Source organism: Trachypithecus francoisi, unplaced genomic scaffold, assembly GCF_009764315.1.
Source record: "Trachypithecus francoisi isolate TF-2019V2 unplaced genomic scaffold, Tfra_2.0 Contig01580, whole genome shotgun sequence".
NCBI lineage: Eukaryota > Metazoa > Chordata > Mammalia > Primates > Cercopithecidae > Trachypithecus > Trachypithecus francoisi.
The window spans coordinates 767,267-786,093 of NW_022681443.1; the positions used below are offsets into that span (position 1 = coordinate 767,267).

At 52.2% G+C, this 18,827-nt stretch overlaps 1 protein-coding gene across 3 annotated transcripts; it reads right to left on the reverse strand.

The window, feature by feature from the left end:
• Positions 1–2,253: 2,253 nt before the first annotated feature.
• ANKRD54 (ankyrin repeat domain 54) lies at positions 2,254–18,611 on the reverse strand. 3 transcript variants are annotated; one of them, XM_033188991.1, is made up of 8 exons: positions 17,981–18,611; positions 13,376–13,423; positions 10,491–10,589; positions 5,085–5,156; positions 4,559–4,606; positions 4,358–4,482; positions 4,040–4,147; positions 2,254–3,410 (listed from the first exon to the last, which is right to left on the reverse strand). In XM_033188991.1, the coding sequence occupies exons 1-8, from the start codon at positions 18,303–18,305 to the stop codon at positions 3,336–3,338; spliced, it is 900 nt and encodes a 299-aa protein (XP_033044882.1). In that variant the 5' UTR covers positions 18,306–18,611; the 3' UTR covers positions 2,254–3,335. The 3 variants fall into 3 exon arrangements, with proteins under 3 accessions (XP_033044882.1, XP_033044901.1, XP_033044892.1); XM_033189010.1 differs by having other exon boundaries at positions 10,491–10,584; positions 17,981–18,604; XM_033189001.1 differs by lacking the exon at positions 17,981–18,611 and adding an exon at positions 17,688–17,947 and having other exon boundaries at positions 10,491–10,584.
• Positions 18,612–18,827: the final 216 nt, after the last annotated feature.

Below are 18,827 nucleotides of genomic sequence, written 5' to 3' on the forward strand. Positions count from 1 at the left end.
GGCCAGGCTGGTCTTGAACTCCTGACCTCAGGTGATTCACCCGCATTGGCCTCCCAAAGTGTTAAGATTACAGGCATGAGCCACCTTGCCTGGCCCAATATTTCTAACGTGAAAGAAACGCGAAGTATAAGGCAAAGGATCCTAACCCACAAGATGAAATCAACAAATGTGAAAGTTTCTTCTTCCTGCCATCTCCTAAGCCTTCCTCCCCACCTCCCTGACTGTTCAGTGATTCCCAGAGCAGCCAGCAACCAGCCGAACTCACCCCTGCAAGGACAACCTCAGCTGAGCTCTCTATCTGCCCTGGCCCATGGCCAGCTCAGGGACCACTGAGCTCTCTATCCCACCCAGTCCAGCCAGCTCAGGGACCACTTGGGTGTTTTCTGACTCACTCCAGTGTCTGGGGCCAACTTTATCTGGCTGGCTCTTCAGACACAATTGGGGTTACAGGAAATATCCTGGCTGGAAATGGGGTGAGGCAGATTAGATTGGCTGTCTACATGGCTGTCTGGCAAGTGTTTGATGACTGACCTATAAGCCACCTTAGTCAAGCCTTTGGTTCACTGTCTACACGGCCAGGAAGGGAGTCAACAGTATACTCTTCACCTCCGCCAGGGCCAGTTCTCCTGGATCCATGGCTCCAGGGATGGAGGATGCTGCAGGAGACACAGGCCTTGCTTCCCAGCTGAGTACTGTGGGTCATCTCAGGGCAATTTCACAGCCCCAACATGCCCCAGCTCTCAGCTCTGCAAATACCAAGCAGCCTGCCTAGGGGATGCGGGCTCAGGAGTGCCCTTGGCAGGCCCTCACCTATCTGCTCCCATAGCTCTGCATCAAGAGTTCTAACCTTTTTGTTTGTTTGTTTGTTTGTTTGTTTTGAGATGGAGTCTCGCTCTGTCACCCAGGCTGGAGTACAGTGGCCGGATCTCAGCTCACTGCAAGCTCCGCCTCCTGGGTTTACGCCATTCTCCTGCCTCAGCCTCCCGAGTAGCTGGGACTACAGGCGCCCGCCACCTCGCCCGGCTAGTTTTTCGTATTTTTTTAGTAGAGACGGGGTTTCATCGTGTTAGCCAGGATGGTCTTGATCTCCTGACCTCGTGATCCGCCCATCTCGGCCTCCCGAAGTGCTGGGATTACAGGCTTGAGCCACTGCGCCCGGCCAAGTTCTAACCTTTTTTTAGTGTGGAGCCTGCTGAGAATGAGAATGAGAGCTGTGGACCCTTTTCCCAGAAACGCATGTGCATACTCTCCACACAAAACTTTGCACCACTTCGGGGGCTCACACCTCCCTAAGGGCTCGCTAATTGAACCCCTTGGGGTGAGGTTGAGAAACCTTGCCTCAATTCTTCCCCAGGTGATCAGCCCGGGGTGAGAGAGGAGAGGCCAGCAAGCAGGACCCATGAGAAAGCCCCCTTCCTGGAGTTTGAGACCCGCTCCCTTCTGCCCCTGCCTCTCTGTCCTGGACTCCTCCCTGTTCTGCCCCACTCCTGGGACCATGGCCATAGGGAGCTGTGTTTGGGTACAACGGCAACCCTGGGCCCAGACAGTGGGCAGGCTCACCTGGAGGAGATCAGAGTAACATGGCAGGAAGTGAGTGAAAAGCCGCTCCTGAACTGCGCCTCTGCCCCCCACGTGACTGGGGTGTAGTTCTCCCTTACCTCCCTCAGGCAGTGGCCTGAGTTCCACGGGTGCGCCTTACAGTTCCCTCTGCCACCTCTCTTCAGGCTTGGGGCCACCACACTTTCCCTTCCCCAGCCCTGCCAACCTGGTGGGACACTGGGCTTCCTTCTCACAGGCCTGGGGACAGGCCTACCCTCCATCTCATACCCATAGACAGACCCTTTTTTCCTCCAGGGCCTGGTTCTATAAGTTCACTGCAGATCTGAGCCATACCAAGCTGGGATTGGGAACACACTCTCCTCCTGTGAAAGGCAGACAAGGATTCCAACTTGGTGAAGGGGAGAGTAGGGCAGAACCAGGCGGGACACAGACTGATCACCTGGAGAAAGTCACCATCAGCAGCCCTGGTGCAGGGGCGGGCCCAGCAGTGCCTTCTCCTGGATTTCCCCTGAGCAGGCCTCTGCCATGAGGGCATGCTTCCTTCTGCCTGTCCATGGCCCACAGCGAAGGACTGGTGCTCCTGCAGGGTGGGGTGGGGGGCTGCTGACAGGACTGAAAACCTCAAGGTGAGTTTTGGGGCTTCATTACAATACTAGTTTCTGGTTGCTGCTGCAATAAATGACCACACACTTAGTGACTTAAAACAACACAAATTTATTCCCTAAAGAGTTCTAAAATCAGCCAGCATTCTAACATCAGCCTCACGGAGCCAGTCCAGGTGGGAGCAGGGCCGGGGCGTTCCAGCGCTCTGTGGGAGAATGTTTCCTGGCTCTGAGGTGGCCTGCACTCCGCGGCTTGAGCTGCCCTCAACTCCAGTTTCCCGCTCCATCACTACACCTCCCACCTGCTATTCCGTCACCTGCTCTGCTCTTATATGGACCCAGATGAGGACATCAAGCCTGCCTGGGCAAGCCGGGACAATCTTCCCGGCCAAAGATCCTTAACTTCATGACATCTGCAAAGCCCCTTTGGCCATATAAGGTAGTTTTGACAGGTTCCTGGGATTAGGACATAGGCATCTTGGGGGCCCACTACTGGCCTACCACAACGAGACTGCAAAAGTATTACACCCTCCGGTATAATAGCTTTTGTGTTTCAATGACTGGGAGGAAAAGGGTTGGGATTTTTTGCTTTGGGATCCCTCTTAACCTTGTATTTTTAAGGTCTAGGACACACCATCCCTCCCCTTCCAACCGGAGAAACTCACTGAAGTATCTCCTTAAAAGTCTGGTGACGTGTCTAAGTGCTGGTGAGAGGCACAGAACCAACTAAGGGCCCCACGCAGTCCCCATGGCCACAGGGTGCCCGCCTAAGCCCACACCTGCTGACTGCAACAAGGCTGTGGCCAAGATGGAACGCAGAGAAGGGTTTGAGGCCTGGAGGGTGCCATGAAGGCCACGGGGCAAGTGAAGTCTGCTGAGACAGCGCAGGTCTGCGGAGCTGAAGTGCAGCTGCAGAGGCTGGTCTGGTGCTGCGGGAACTGGAAGAAGCTGGGAGCTGTGATCCCTGTCCACAGAGATGCTGGAGACTGTGGCTGGGAGTGGCTCTGAGGCCGTGGAAAGAGCATCTCTGCCCCATGGCATCTGTGGGTGAGGGCAAGGTCCTCACCAGACATGTGCAGCTCCAAGTCCCAGATGCTGCTGGGCTTTTTCTTGGTACTGAGACAGCAGTGGGGCAGGGTGGGGCAATGACAGGAAGGCAGGGAGCCTCTCTTGCTACCTCTTCTCCATGCTCTGCATCTGCAGACTGAGGGAGGTGAAGCTGGCCAGGAGGTCAGTCACCTCATCCACCTGCAGGACAGGACAGAGGCTCTGTTATGGGACGTGGGGTGTGCCAGGGCTCCCGCGTCTCTTTTGCAATCCCACAGGCACAGAACACAGGCACGGTCTCTCCTCCCAGGGCATGTGGTGGCTTCTGACTATGCAGCAGCTGACCAAGGGTTAATCTTTGACACCAGGTGGCCTAGGGCTGTCCTAGAGGGCAATGCCATGAACATACACTAGCCACTGGCAACTTCAAAGGAAGTGAACGAAAGCTTTGAAGCCTGCAACCCCACAATCACAGCCTCTTTCCCCCACTTTTTTTTTTTTTTTTTTTTGGAGACAGGGCCTTGTTCTGTTTTCTTTGTTGTTGTTGTTTTTAAATTTTTTGCCTTTTTCCACATGTTCTGATAGGGCCTTGCTTTGTCACTCAGGCTGGAGTTCAGCGGCAATCACAGCTCACTGCAGCCTCGAACTCCTGGCTTCAAGTGATCCTCTCACTTCAGCCTCCCAGTGTTGGGATTACAGGTGTTAGCCTCTGCAGCTGGTCCCAGCCCACAGCCTCTTTCTGATATGAGTGTCTGGTGGCATCAGAGCAGGGTGGACTGGCCCTGAGGTTCCTGCCAGGCCCTGGGTCTGGGCCTGTGGCTGCAGCTCACCTGCTCTTTGGTACTGGTCATCTGCAGGCGGGTGCAGAGGTCGTCCAGGCGTTCTCGCTGCTCATGTTGCCCTAGGCGCTCCAGATACTCCCTCAGCATATGGATGATCTGGAACAAGGGTGAGCTGAGCTGCCCTGGGTTCCCAGGGAGGCAGAGAGGCTGATGCTGCTTCCAGAAAGCATAGTGGAGCAGGCGCCAACTGGGGTCAGTGTGAACTCCCAGGAGCCCTGGGGCCAGAGGCAGGTGTGTCTGTGGTTAGGGCAGCATCTGTCCAGTGCTGCCGTGGTGCCATGGGCTCCACACAGGAGGGGTACTCACCTGCTTCACCTCCAGCCGCACAGCCTCCAGGCACTGGGCATGGCCCTCCTGCAGGATGTTCAGCTTCGACTTGGCCAGGTGCAGGGGTGTGCGGCCAGCTCGGTCCAGGGCGTCCACACGGGCCCCTGCAGGTACCAGCTAAGGTGAGCATTCTGGAGGTGAGGGGAAGAGAGAGGACAGAGAGGGGAAGAAACCACATACCTCCTCGTAGCAGTGTGGTGATGACAGGGACGTGGTTGGTACAGGCCGCTGAGGAAGAAGAACAGAGACTTAAGAATCCAGGACCACCAGAGCCTGGCTCTGTGTGGCCACTGGAGAGAGCAGGGCTGTGTCTCCCAGACGCCTGTGCCAAGTTATGCCTACTCAGAAGGTATCACCAAGGCAACAGCTGGGCAGGACTCGGCAGCCAAGTCCAACTCCCTCCCTGTACAGCAGAGGAAACGGAGGCCTGGAGATGGGATCTGCCTCACTGTGAGTCACAGTGCTGAGTGCTGCTGGGCTAGCCTAGGTTGCTAAATTGGCTCTGTCGAGGGCACAGCCAACTGCTAAATGACTGGAAGACACACGGGACACAGGCTGCTGGGGAGGGCAGCCCTGGGAGTGCAGGCCTAGGATCTTTCCTGACACTCACAGATACTGCTGGGAGCATGCAGGGCCCCAGGCTCTTCATCTAAAGAGCCTTTCTTTGCTGCAAATGAGTGGTCTTAGTGACTTCTGACATGCTTACCCAGGTGCAGTGGCGTGTTCCCCAGCCCATCTCGCTGGTTAGGATCAGCACCGTGGTCTAGGAGCAGCTGCACTGGAGACAGGGAAACCCAAGAGGAGCTGTCAGAGGCTTCCATTGCCTGGACCCTGAACCCCTAACCTCGCTAGAGAGACTGGCTCAGAGCAGGGAACACGGAATGCAAGCATGGATGGCTACGTTACTTCATTCATTCACTCACTCACTCACTTACCAGAGTTCATGTGCAAGGCCCTGAGGGCCAGGAACTGAGGATTTGGGGAGGGCCTCTTAGCCTATGCAGGTGTAGGAATGAGACTTGAAGGGTTACGTAAAGTTCTTCCAATAGCAGCTGCTCCTGGTGAAGGCTCTCCAGGGCATTTTCTGCTTCTCCCACAGCCAAGCACCATGGTGGGAATTAAGTCAATAAACAATGCTGAGCTCCATGGATAACCTCTCCCTCCTGGCACTCTTGGGGTCACCTCAGGGGTGGCTGTATTACCATCAGGGTCTGCCAATACCCAGAGGGATGCATAGGCAGGTAGCTTGGCTCCCAGACATCATACAGGGAGGTCAGGCTGAGCCTCACACTATATACACAAACTAATTCAAAAGGGACCATAGACCTAAGTGTGAAAGCTAAAACAGTCAGGCTTCTGGAAGAACATGAACATCTTGGGCAGGCAAAGATTTCTTAAATAGGTCACAAAAATACTAACTATAAGAAAGAAAAGGCCAGGCATGGGAGCTCAGGCCTGTAATCCTAGCACTTTGGAATGCCGAGGCAGGTGGATCATTTGAGCTCAGAAGTTCAAGACCAGCCTGGGCTACATGGAGAAACCCATTCTCTATACTAAAAATACAAAAATTAGCTGGGCATAGTGGTGGCAGACCTGTAGTCCCAGCTACTTGGAAGGTTGAGGTTGGAGGGCGGCTTGAGCCCAAGAGGCGGAGGTTGCAGTCAGCCAAGATGTGCCATGCACTCCAGCCTAGGCAACAGAGCCAGACCCTGTCTCAAAAAAAAAAAAAAAGAAAAAAGAAAAAAAAAAGAAAAGAAATACTGATAAATTGGATTCATCAAAATTAAGAACATGGCCGGGCATGGTGGCTCATGCCTGTAATCCCAGAACTTCGGGAGGCCAAGGCAGCCGGGTCATCTGAGGTCAGGAGTTCGAGACCAGCCTGGCCAACATGGGGAAATCCTGTCTCTACTAAAAATAAAAAATTAGCTGAGTGTGCTGGCGTGCACCTGTAATCCCAGCTACTCAGGAGGTTGAGGTGGGAGAACAGCTTGTACCTGGGAAGCAGAGCTTGCAGTGAGCCGAGATTGCACCACTGCCCTCCAGCCTGGGCAACAGAGTGAGACTCTGTCTCAAATAAATAAAGAAATAAAAATAAATAAATAAATAAAAGTAGCGGCCGGGCGCAGTGGCTCACGCCTGTAATCCCAGCACTTTGGGAGGCCAAGGCGGGCGGATCACGAGGTCAGGTGATCAAGACCATCCTGGCTAACATGGTAAAACCCCGTCTCTACTAAACAAAATACAAAAAATTAGCCAGGTGTGGTGGCAGGCGCCTGTAGTCCCAGCTACTCGGGAGGCTGAGGCAGGAGAATGGCGTGAACCCAGGAGGCGGAGCTTGCAGTGAGCCGAGATAGCACCACTGCATTTCAGCCTGGGCGACAGAGAGAGACTCCATCTCCAGGAAGAGAAAAAAAAAAATTAGCTGGGCGTGGTGGTGTGCACCTGTAATCCCAGCTACTCGGGAGGCTGAGGCTGGAGGATTGCTTGAGCCTAGGAGATTGAGGCTGCAGTGGGCAGTGATCATGCCACTGCACGTAAGCCTGGATGACAGAGTGAGACTTTGTCTCAAAAAAAGACAGAAACCTTGTTTTTAAAAAAATGGACAGGCCGGGCACGGTGGCTCAAGCCTGTAATCCCAGCACTTTGGGAGGCCGAGACGGGCGGATCACGAGGTCAGGAGATCGAGACCATCCTGGCTAACACGGTGAAACCCCGTCTCTACTAAAAAAATACAAAAATCTAGCCGGGCGAGGTGGCGGGCGCCTGTAGTCCCAGCTACTCCAGAGGCTGAGGCAGGAGAATGGCGTAAACCCGGGAGGCGGAGCTTGCAGTGAGCTGAGATCCAGCCACTGCACTCCAGCCCGGGCTACAGAGCAAGACTCCGTCTCAAAAAAAATAAATAAATAAAATAAAAATAAAAATAAAAAAATGGACAAACGGCCGGGCGCGGTGGCTCAAGCCTGTAATCCCAGCACTTTGGGAGGCCGAGACAGGTGGATCACGAGGTCAGGAGATCGAGGCCATCCTGGCTAACACCGTGAAACCCCGTCTCTACTAAAAAATACAAAAATCTAGCCGGGCGAGGTGGCGGGCGCCTGTAGTCCCAGCTACTCCAGAGGCTGAGGCAGGAGAATGGCGTAAACCGGGAGGCGGAGCTTGCAGTGAGCTGAGATCCAGCCACTGCACTCCAGCCCGGCTACAGAGCAAGACTCCGTCTCAAAAAAATAAATAAAATAAAATAAAAATAAAAATAAAAATAAAAAAATGGACAAACGGCCGGGCGCGGTGGCTCAAGCCTGTAATCCCAGCACTTTGGGAGGCCGAGACAGGTGGATCACGAGGTCAGGAGATCGAGGCCATCCTGGCTAACACCGTGAAACCCCGTCTCTACTAAAAAAATACAAAAAAAAAACTAGCCGGGCGAGGTGGCGGGCGCCTGTAGTCCCAGCTACTCGGGAGGCTGAGGCAGGAGAATGGCGTGAACCCGGGAGGCGGAGCTTGCAGTGAGCCAGGATCCGGCCACTACACTCCAGCCTGGGCGACAGAGCGAGACTCCGTCTCAAAAACAAAAAAAACAAAAAACAAACAAACAAACAAAAAAGGACAAAAGATTTGAACATATAGTTCATAAAAGAGGATGTAAAAATGGTCAATAATTGGACACAGGGAGGGGAACATCACACACCGGGGCCTGTCAGGGGGTTGGGGCCAAGGGGAGGGAGAGCATTAGGACAAATACCTAATGCATGAGGGGCTTAAAACCTAGACGATGGGTTGATGGGTGCAGCAAACCACCATGGCACATGTATACCTATGTAACAAACCTGTATGTTCTGCACATGCATCCCAGAACTTAAAGTTAGAAAAAAACAAATGGACCGGGCATGGTGGCTCACGCTTGTAATCTCAGTACTTTGGGAGGCCGAGACAGGCGGATCCCCTGAGATCAGGAGTTTGTGACCAGCCTGGCCAACATGGTGAAACCCCGTCTCTACTAAAAATAAAAAAATTAACTGGGTGTGGTGATGCGTGCCTGTAGTCCCAGCTACATGGGAGGCTGAGGCAGGAGAATTACTCGAACCCGGAAGGTGGAGGTTGCAGTGAGCTGAGATCACGCCACTGCACTCCAGCATGGGCGACAGGCAAGACTGGGCAACATCTCAAAAAAAAAAAAGGCCGGGCGCGGTGGCTCAAGCCTGTAATCCCAGCACTTTGGGAGGCCGAGATGGGTGGATCATGAGGTCAGGAGATCGAGACCATCCTGGCTAACACGGTGAAACCCCGTCTCTACTAAAAAATACAAAAAAACTAGCCGGGCGAGATGGCGGGCGCCTGTAGTCCCAGCTACTCGGGAGGCTGAGACAGGAGAATGGCGTAAACCCGGGAGGCGGAGCTTGCAGTGAGCTGAGATCCGGCCACTGCACTCCAGCCTGGACGACAGAGCCAGACTCTGTCTCAAAAAAAAAAAAAAAAAAAAAAAGGCCAATAAACACATGAAGAAGTGCTCAACATTATTGGCCATCAGAGAAATGCAAATTAAAACCACTATGAGACACCAAAAGGGCTAAGATTAAAGAGAGACAACAGCAAGCACTGGCAGGGGCGCGGGGAAAGGTGGACCCTCTCGTACACTGCTGGTGGGGAGTGGGAGTGTGTCAGTACCTCCCCTTTGGGAAAAGGTTTAGTAGCACCTACCAAAGCTAACGACATGTGTAACCTAGTGACCCAACAATGCCATTCCTAGGTTTATAGAGGCTACATGAGTGCTTACAGCCACAAATCACATATGCAAGAATGTTCACAACGCTTTATTCATAAAGCTAAAACCTGGAAACAACACAAATATCCATCAACAGTAGAATGGAGAAACGGGTGTATCACAACGAAATACGAACCAGCAAAAGAGAGGACAAACTACAGTCCACCCCCTCCCTAACTGTGAGTTCTGTGTACACAGATTCAATGAACCCTGGACTCAGAACCCGAGGATATGGAGCGCCAACTTTAAGGGACTTGAGCATCCATGGAGTTTGGTATCTGACTGGGGTCCTGGAACCAATTCCCTGAGGATACTGAGGGAACACTGTATTGATATAGGCAATATTCATGGGTGAATCTCATGGAGATAACTTTGAGTAAAAGTATGCATAGGCCTGCACAGTGGCTCATGCCTGTAATCCCAGCACTTTGGGAGGCCAAGGCGGGTGAATCACGAGGTCAGGAGTTCAAGACCAGCCTGGCCAACATGGTGAAACCCCATCTCTACTAAAAAATACAAAAAATTAACCAGGTGTGGCCGGGTGCGGTCGCTCACGCTTATAATCCCAGCACTCTGGGAGGCCGAGGCGGGCAGATCAGGAAGTCAGGAGATCGAGACTATACTGGCTAATACGGTGAAACCCCGTCTCTACTAAAAACATACAAAAAATTATCCAGGCGTGGTGGCGGGCACCTATAGTCCCAGCTACTCAGGAGACTGAGGCAGGAGAATGGTGTGAACCCGGGAGGCAGAGCTTGCAGTGAGCTGATATCTAATATCGCACCACGGCACTCTAGTCTGGGTGACAGAGGGAGACTCTGTCTCAAAAAAAAAAAAAAAAGAAGTAACGTGGTGGCGGGCGCCTATAATCCCAGCTACTCAGGAGGCTGAGGCAGGTGAATCGCTTGATCCCGGGAGGCGGAGGTAGCAGTGACCTGAGACCATGCCATTGCACTCCAGCCTGGGCGACGGAGTGAGACTCCATCTCAAAAAAAAAAAAAAAAAACAGACAAGAAAAGTTGTCCTGCTGCTGTGGTTGGCACTGAGTAAATGTTACCTGAATGTCTTAGAGGCCTGGGCCCTGCACTCTCCAGTGGTCTCTTAGTTGGAAACATCCCTTCACCCTCAGTCAATCATATTATCTCCCCCAGGTTTACCCTGCCCCAGTCTAGCAGTGCCAGTTCCACAGGCTAACGGAGGGAGAAGGGCAGGGCATTGCAGTGCCAAGTCTTCCTTATATCCAGGACAACTGAGCATCCCAAGGCTGTGCAGACAGCAGTATCTTCCCTAAGGCCTGTGCAGAGACACTACTTGCCCAGCCCCACTCCCTCCTCCCTCCCTAGGACTCACCAATCTGGTCATTGCCATTGCAGGAGGCAAAGTGCAGAGCTGTGCGGCCCTTGTCATCAGCTGCACAGGGATCCGCGCCATCTTCCAGCAGCTGCTGCACTGACACCACCAAGACAGAGGGAGGAAGGGGGAGAAAGCAGCGATGTTAGCTAAGCTGTAGACTCGAGGGATGGAGAGGGAGGCTCAGGGGTACCTCTAGACAAGACATCGACAATGCATAGGAAAGCAGCTGTTCCTGGATGCTGGTCCCATGGGAACCAGTGACTTGTTCATCTGAGGGCATAACTGAGGGCCATGGATTCTGGGTGCTCAAACTACATGCCTAGTGATACATAGGAGGTTCTAGGCCCTCAGGGTCAGAAATTTTAGGGTCACAAGAATCCCTAGCATAGAGAGTGGCCCCCCTCCCTTGACCTCAGCTTGGATACACATCCATTCTGGCTGCAAACAGCTGCCCAAGCTATTGGCCTACGCTTTGTTCCCAGCAGGCAGCAATCCTCCGAGGATGCTGAAGGAAGACTGTACTGATACAGGCAGTATTCACGGGTGAATTTCATGGAGATAACTCTGAGTAAAAGTATCTACAGGCTGGGTGCAATGGCTCATGTCTGTAATCCCAGCACTTTGGGAGGCCGACGCAGGTGGATCACCTGAGGTCAGGAATTCAAGACCAGCCTGGCCAACATGGTAAAACCCTGTCCCTACTGAAAAAATCCAAAAATTGGCTGGACATAATGGCAGGCGCCTGTAATCCCAGCTACTTGGGTAGCTGAGGCAGGAGAATCGCTTGAACCTAGGATGGGGAGGTTGCAGTAAGCCGAGAATGTGCCACTGCACTGTAGCCTAGGTGACAGAGTAAGACCCTGTCTCAAAAAAAATAAAAAAAAAAGAGGCCGGGCGCGGTGGCTCAAACCTGTAATCCCAGCACTTTGGGAGGCTGAGACGGGTGGATCACGAGGTCAGGAGATCGAGACCATCCTGGCTAACACGGTGAAACCCCGTCTCTACTAAAAAAATACAAAAAAACTAGCCGGTCGATGTGGCGGGCGCCTGTAGTCCCAGTTACTCGGGAGGCTGAGGCAGGAGAATGGCGTAAACCTGGGAGGCGGAGCTTGAAGTGAGCTGAGATCCGGCCACTGCACTCCAGCCTGGGCTACAGAGCGAGACTCCGTCTCAAAAAAAAAAAAAAAAAAGAAAGAAAGAAAAAAAAGAAAAACAAATAAACAGAAATCCTGTAGCTGAAGAAGTCAATGGATGAAATAAAACATAAGAGCTTCGGGCCGGGCGCGGTGGCTCAAGCCTGTAATCCCAGCACTTTGGGAGGCCGAGACGGGCGGATCACGAGGTCAGGAGATCGAGACCATCCTGGCTAACACTGTGAAACTCCGTCTCTACTAAAAAAAAATACAAAAAACTAGCCGGGCGAGGTGGCGGGCGCCTGTAGTCCCAGCTACTCTGGAGGCTGAGGCAGGAGAATGGCGTAAACCTGGGAGGCGGAGCTTGCAGTGAGCTGAGATCCAGCCACTGCACTCCAGCCTGGGCGACAGAGCAAGACTCTGTCTCAACCAAAAAAAAAAAAAAAAAAAAAAAAAAAAAAAAAAAAAAAAAAAAGAGCTTCAACAGCAGACTTGAACAAGCAGAAAAATGAACCTCTGAGCTTAAAGACAGGTCATTTGAAATTACATAGAGGAAAAAAGGATGAAAAAGGAGTACATTGCCAACAGCATGGGGCAGTGGAAAGACTGACTTGGGAGTACAAAGGCCTGGATTTGCGTTCCAGTTCACCAGCAAATGGAAATATCTGCCCTGCTAATTTCCAGAGCTGCTATGATGAAAATAATGGATATGAAATTCCTTCTTTGAAAAGTAGGGAGGCACTATAAATGTGATGCATTATGTACTAATGTACATGTCCAGCTAAAATGGAGAAAATTGCTGCCAAATGCCATTTTAGAGCAGACATTTTAGTCTCTTTCACCCAGCAAACCTCTCAAGGACTTGAGTCCTTTCAGATGAAGTCCTGACAGCTTCCTCTCCAGGAATCCAGCTGTCTCCTCAAGCTAAGTCAGCCCCTCCCACTTCCATACCCACTTAGTGACCTGCACTTCAGCTTCCTAAGCAGCTGGGACTACAGGAGCGAGTCACCACATCTGGCTAATTTTTTTTTTAACATTTACTTTTTTTTTTTTTTTGAGACGGAGTCTCGCTCTGTCGCCCAGGCTGCAGTACAGTGGCGCGATCTCAACTTACTGCAAGCTCTGCCTCCCGGGTTCACACCATTCTCCTGCCACAGGCTTCCGAGTAGCTGGGACTACAGGCGCCCGCCACCATGCCCGGTTAATTTTTTGTATTTTTAGTTACAGGTGTGAGCCACCGTGCCCGGCCAACATTTACTTTTTGTAGAGACAGGGTCTCCCTATGTTGTCCGGGCTGGTCTCGAACTCCTGAGCTCAAGTGATCCTCTTGCCTTAGCCTCCCAAAGTGCTGAGATTACAGGCATGAGCCACCTCACCTGGCCGTGGCAGCTAAGTTGAGTATTCACTCCCATTAACCAGAAGTTCCAAAGTGAGTGCCTACTCTGTGCAGAGGACTGTGCTGGCTCCCAGGGATACAAAAGTATACGTGGTCTCCACCATCAAGGATTCCACAGGGTGGTAAATGCTATGACATCAGGAAGTTCAAAGTGACAGGGGAGCATGGGGAGAGTGAGTGTCTAAGCTAGACTTACCTTCAGCAAGATGACTGCACAGTCAGACAATAAATACAGTGAACGTGCTCCAACGGGGTGAGCTTGCAGACTGCCTTCCCATACATTGATTACCTGGCCTTTTCCTTCCCCAACCAGCCCATGGGTCCCTGTAGCTGAACCCACTGTGCACACTCACCTGTTTCCACATCGTTGGCATTGGCTGAGTCCCTCAGTCTCTTCAGAGCTGTAAAGAGAGTAACATGCCAGTTTAAAAAAAACAGCCATTGGCTGGGAGTGATGGCTCACGCTTGTAATCCCAGCACTTTGGGAGGCCGAGGCAGGCGGATCACTTGAGGCCAGGAGTTCAAAACCAGCCTGGACAACATGGTGAAAGCCCATCTCTACTAAAACTACAAGAAAATTAGCTGGGTGTGGTGGCGCATGCCTGTAATCCCAGCTACTCTGGAGTAGCTGGAGGCTGAGGCAGGAGAATCGCTTGAACCCAGAATGTGAAGGTTGCAGTAAGCCAAAATCGTGCCACTCCAGCCTGGGTGACAGAGTGATACTCTGTCTTAGAAAACAAAAACAAAAACAAAGACAAAAAAAACAGCCATCTAGCCGGGTGTGGTGGCGTGCGCCTGTTAATACCAGCTACTTAGGAGGCTGAGGTAGGAGAATGGGTTAAAGCCAGAAGGTGGAGGCTACAGTGAGCCAAGATTATGTCACTGCACTCCAGCCTGGGCGACAAAGCAAGACTCTGTCTCAGGGAGAAAAAAAAAAAAAAAAGTCATGATGGCCGGGCGCGGTGGTTCATGCCTATAATCCCACTACTTTGGGAGGCCAAGGCAGGTGGATCACTTGAGGCCAGGAGTTCAAGACCAGCCCGGCCAATAGGTGAAACCCCATCTCTACTAAAAATACAAAAATAGCCAGACGTGGTGACTCACGCCTGTAATCCCAGAACGTTGGAAAGCCGAGGCGGGCAGATTGCCTGTGCTCTAGAGTTTGAAACCACCCTAGGCAACATGGTGAAACCTTGTCTATAGTAAAATACAAAAAATTAGTTGGGCATGGGGGTACACGCCTATAATCCCAGCTACTTGGGATGCTCAGGCAGGAGAATCGCTTAAGCCCAGGAGGCAGAGGTTGCAGTGAGCCAAGATTGTGCCATTGTACTCCAGCTTGGGCAACAGAGTGAGACTGTCACAAAAAAAGAAGAAAAAAAAAATAGACCGAGTGCAGTGGCTCACGCCTGTAATCCCAACAGTTTGAGAGGCCAAGGTGGGTGGATCACGAGGTCAGGAGTTTGAGACCAGCCTGGCCAGTAAGGTGAAATCCTGTCTCTACTAAAAATACAAACATTAGCCAGGCATGGTGGTGTATGCCTGTTATCCCAACTACTCGGGAGGCTAAGGCAGGAGAATCACTTGAACCTGAGAGCCAGAGGTAGCAGTGAGCCAAGATTGCGCCACTGCACTCCAGCCTGGGCAATAGAGTGAGATTCCGTCTCTAAATAAATAAATAAATAAAATATAAATAAATAAATAAATAAAATAAAAATACAAAAAGTAGGCAAGTGTGGTGGTGCATGCCTGTAATCCCAGCTACTTGGGAGGTTGAGACACAAGAATCACTTGAGCCCAAAATCACACCACGGCACTCCAGCCTGGGTGGCAGAGCAACGCTCCATCTCAAAAAAAAAAAAAAAAAAGAAAGAAAGAAAACATATTCTCAGTCTTAGGTTAAGTTCTAACTTAAATCAATCTAACATGGTAAAACCCCGTCTCTACTAAAAATACAAAAACTAGCTGGGTGTGGTGGCGTGGGCCTGTAGTCCCAGCTACTTGGGAGGCTGAAGCAGTAAGCCAAGATTGCACCACTTGCACAGCAGCCTGGGTGGTAAAGTGAGACTCTGTCTTGAAACAAGAAAAGAAAGACAGTGCCCTGGGAACAAGGAGGAACTTGAAATGAGGCAGAGCTAGTACAAAGGCCACATGCTCCTGCAAATCCTCCAAGACTCTTTTTGGAGCCAGATTTCCTCTCTATCACTTGTAGTCGCAGGGTGACCTTGAGCAAGCTAGTTAACCCTGCTGGGCCTCGGGTCTATCATCTGCACAACAAGGCTGAGTCTTTCTGCCAGCCCTGAGGTATTGCAAGTGATTTACACGGAAGCTCTTTGTGAGCTGGTTACACAAATAATCTTTTTTTTTTTTTTTTTTTTTTAGAGGGAGTCTCGCTGTGTCGCCCAGGCTGGAGTGCAGTGGCCGGATCTCAGCTCACTGCAAGCTCCGCCTCCCGGGTTTACGCCATTCTTCTGCCTCAGCCTCCCGAGTGGCTGGGACTACAGGCGCCCGCCACCTTGCCCAGCTTGTTTTTTGTATTTTTTAGTAGAGACGGGGTTTCACCGTGTTAGCCAGGATGGTCTCGATCTCCTGACCTCGTGATCCGCCCGTCTCGGCCTCCCAAAGTGCTGGGATTACAGGCTTGAGCCACTGCGCCCGGCCCACAAATAATCTTATATTCTCCTTCAAAGCAGGTCGTTCTCAAATAATTTGCCTAAATTTGGTATTTCCTAAGCAGAAAGTTTTTCCCCCTCCAATGGCTAATGGAAAGCAACGTCTTTGTCATCGGAGATATGGTCAAAAATTGCAATTCAGACACATAACAATTCCTTGCTTTCATACAGCACTGTACAGTCTATACAACACTTCCAAATTCTTTTTTTTTGAGACGGAGTCTCTCTCTGTCGCCCAGGCTGGAGTGCAGTGGCTTGATCTCTGCTCACTGCAAGCTCCACCTCCTGGGTTTACGCCATTCTCCTGCCTCAGCCTCCCGAGTAGCTGGGACTATAGGCGCCCGCCACGTCGCCCGGCTATTTTTTTGTATTTTTTAGTAGAGACGGGGTTTCACCATGTTAGCCAGGATGGTCTCGATCTCCTGACCTCGTGATCCGCCCATCTCGGCCTCCCAAAGTGCTGGGATTACAGGCTTGAGCCACAGCGCCCGGCCAACACTTCCAAATTTTTTTTTGAGACAGAGTCTCGCTCTGTCGCCCAGGCTGGAGTACAGTGGCCGGATCTCAGCTCACTGCAAGCTCCGCCTCCCGGGTTCCCGCCATTCTCCTGCCTCAGCCTCCCGAGTAGCTGGGAATACAGGCGCCCGCCACCTCGCCCGGCTATTTTTTTGTATTTTTTAGTAGAGACGGGGTTTCACCATGTTAGCCAGGATGGTCTCGATCTCCTGACCTCGTGATCCGCCCATCTCGGCCTCCCAAAGTGCTGGGATTACAGGCTTGAGCCACAGCGCCCGGCCAACACTTCCAAATTTTTTTTTGAGACAGAGTCTCGCTCTGTCGCCCAGGCTGGAGTGCAGTGGCCGGATCTCAGCTCACTGCAAGCTCCGCCTCCCGGGTTCCCGCCATTCTCCTGCCTCAGCCTCCCGAGTAGCTGGGACTACAGGCGCCCGCCACCTCGCCCGGCTAGTTTTTTGTATTTTTTAGTAGAGACGGGGTTTCACCGTGTTAGCCAGGATGGTCTCGATCTCCTGACCTCGTGATTCGCCCGTCTCGGCCTCCCAAAGTGCTGGGATTACAGGCTTGAGCTACCGCGCCCGGCCCCAAATTCTTAATCTTCGCGACATGACTAAAATACAGCTAGTCATAGCCAGTCCTGGAAGAAACCCCAAAAGTCCCCATTCTTAATCTCTCAGTGCCTGGGTTTCCGTGTCACCCATGTAATATAGAAGGCAATATGGTAGATATACCAGATCAGGAGTTTGAGTCGGGCTGACCCGGATTCTAGTATCAGCAACAGCCACTTGCTATGTGACCTGGAATAAGACAATTTCTCTGAGCCTGTTTCCTCTTCAGTAAAATGGGAAGAATTTCTATATTTCAAAGAGTTCTTGTGAGGACAAATGATCATGTATCAGCAGGTTTGGGGCACAACAAAAGCAGCATAACAGCTAACATCCATTACCTTACTTAACTCATCCCATTTTACAGATGAGAAAACTAAGGCTGAGGCCAGGCCAATGGCTCATGCCTGTTATGCCAGCACTTTGGGAGGCCGAGGCAGGTGGATCACCTGCGGTCAGGAGTTCGAGACTAGCCTGGCCAACATGGCGAAACCCCATCTCTACTAAAATTACAAAAATTAACCGGGGGTGGTAGCGGGCACCTGTAACCCCAGCTACTCGGGAGGATGAGGCAGGAGAATCGCTTGAACCCAGGGGGCGGAGGTTGCAGTGAACCGAGATCACGTCACTGCACTCCAGCCTGGGCAACAGAGAGAGACTCCGTCTCAAAAAATATAATAATAAATAAATAAATAAATAAAATAAAAAATAAAAAAATTTAAAAAGTAAACTAAGGTTGAAAGGGTCTATCATTTGCCCTAAGGTCTTAATGTGGTAAAGGAGTCCAAGTCCGTGCATTTAAACAAGCTGATACGACTTGGCTGCAGGCTCTGGCCTCCCCTCTCCCTGATAATAAAAGCGTTCTCCAGTACCTTATTTTATTATCCACCAATAAGTGTTCCGAGTCATGGGAAGTTTCCATTCAGAAATTCCCCAGTGAGAGAAGTCTGGGGTGACTGTCTCAGAGCAGGAAGACTTTTTTAAAAACCATCATCACCATCATTACTGAAAGGAGACTCAAAGGTCAGTGCAGACCTCAGCGCAGACGTCGGGAGACCGCGACTGAGGGTCTGGGGCGACCAAAGCGCGGCCAGGCGTCCTCCAAGGCCCCGCCCCTCATCCGGGTTGCTCCGCCCCGGGCCCCCGCGCCGCTCGCGCCGCTCACCGTGCACCTCCTTGCCTGTGGGCCCGAGCCGCCGGTGGGGCCTGGCGGCGCGCCTCAGTCGGCCGGCAGGGATCTTGCAGCGCAGCTCGTCGCGCGGCTCCGCATCCTGCTGCCACAGGACGTGCAGGTAGCGCAGCGGCGACTGGGCCCCGCCGGACGCCCGGCCCGAGAGGCCCGCGTCGCCGCCCAGCGCAGACCCGAAGTCGGCGAAGGAGAAGAGGCCCTCAGCGCCCGTCAGCGGCTCCGGCGCCACCGCGCACTCGCCCTCCGAGCTCGAGTGGCCCGAGCGCAGCTCGTCGTCCGCGTCCTCGGCGGCGGCTGCCATGGCAACGGCTCCGCGCGGGCCTGGCCGCCGGAGCCTCGTTCCCGATCGACCAACGGACCTACTTCCCTCCTACCTGAGTCGCGCTGTCAGCTAGCGAGCGGGCTGGCCGGGCCTGCAACCACGGCAACCGAGCCGGGGTGGGCTCAGGCCGAGCCGTAGCGGCGAACCAATGACGACCCTTCCAGCTTAAACCCCTCCCAAAACCAATCGGAAAGGGAGGGCACAGCATAAGCAGGATAATTGGACAGGATTTCCGGCAATGTGACTGACAGAAATAATAACCAATCATAAACTTAAAGTGACCTTGGCTTTCGCGGTACGTCGCTACCTGAGCCCATAAAACGGCATTTCAGACACTTTTTTTTTTTTTTTATTTGGAGTCTCACTCTGTCGCCGGGTTCGCAATTTTGGCTCACTGCAACCGCCGCCTCCTGGGTTCAACCGATTCCCCTGCCTCAGCCTCCCGAGTAGCTGGGACTACAGGCGCGCGCCATCACGCCTAGCTAATTTTATTTTTAGTAG

What these genes read in the sequence shown, in the direction of transcription:
- ANKRD54 (XM_033188991.1), bottom strand. Translation starts at nt 18,305, where the DNA reads ATGGCAGCCGCCGCCGAGGACGCGGACGACGAGCTGCGCTCGGGCCAC. An exon ending in GAACACGCCACTGCACCTGG is followed by an intron (nt 4,607 to 5,084) that starts GTAAGCATGTCA and finishes CTTCTTCCTCAG; the next exon opens with CGGCCTGTACCAACCACGTC. An exon ending in CACCACACTGCTACGAGGAG is followed by an intron (nt 4,483 to 4,558) that starts GTATGTGGTTTC and finishes TGGTACCTGCAG; the next exon opens with GGGCCCGTGTGGACGCCCTG.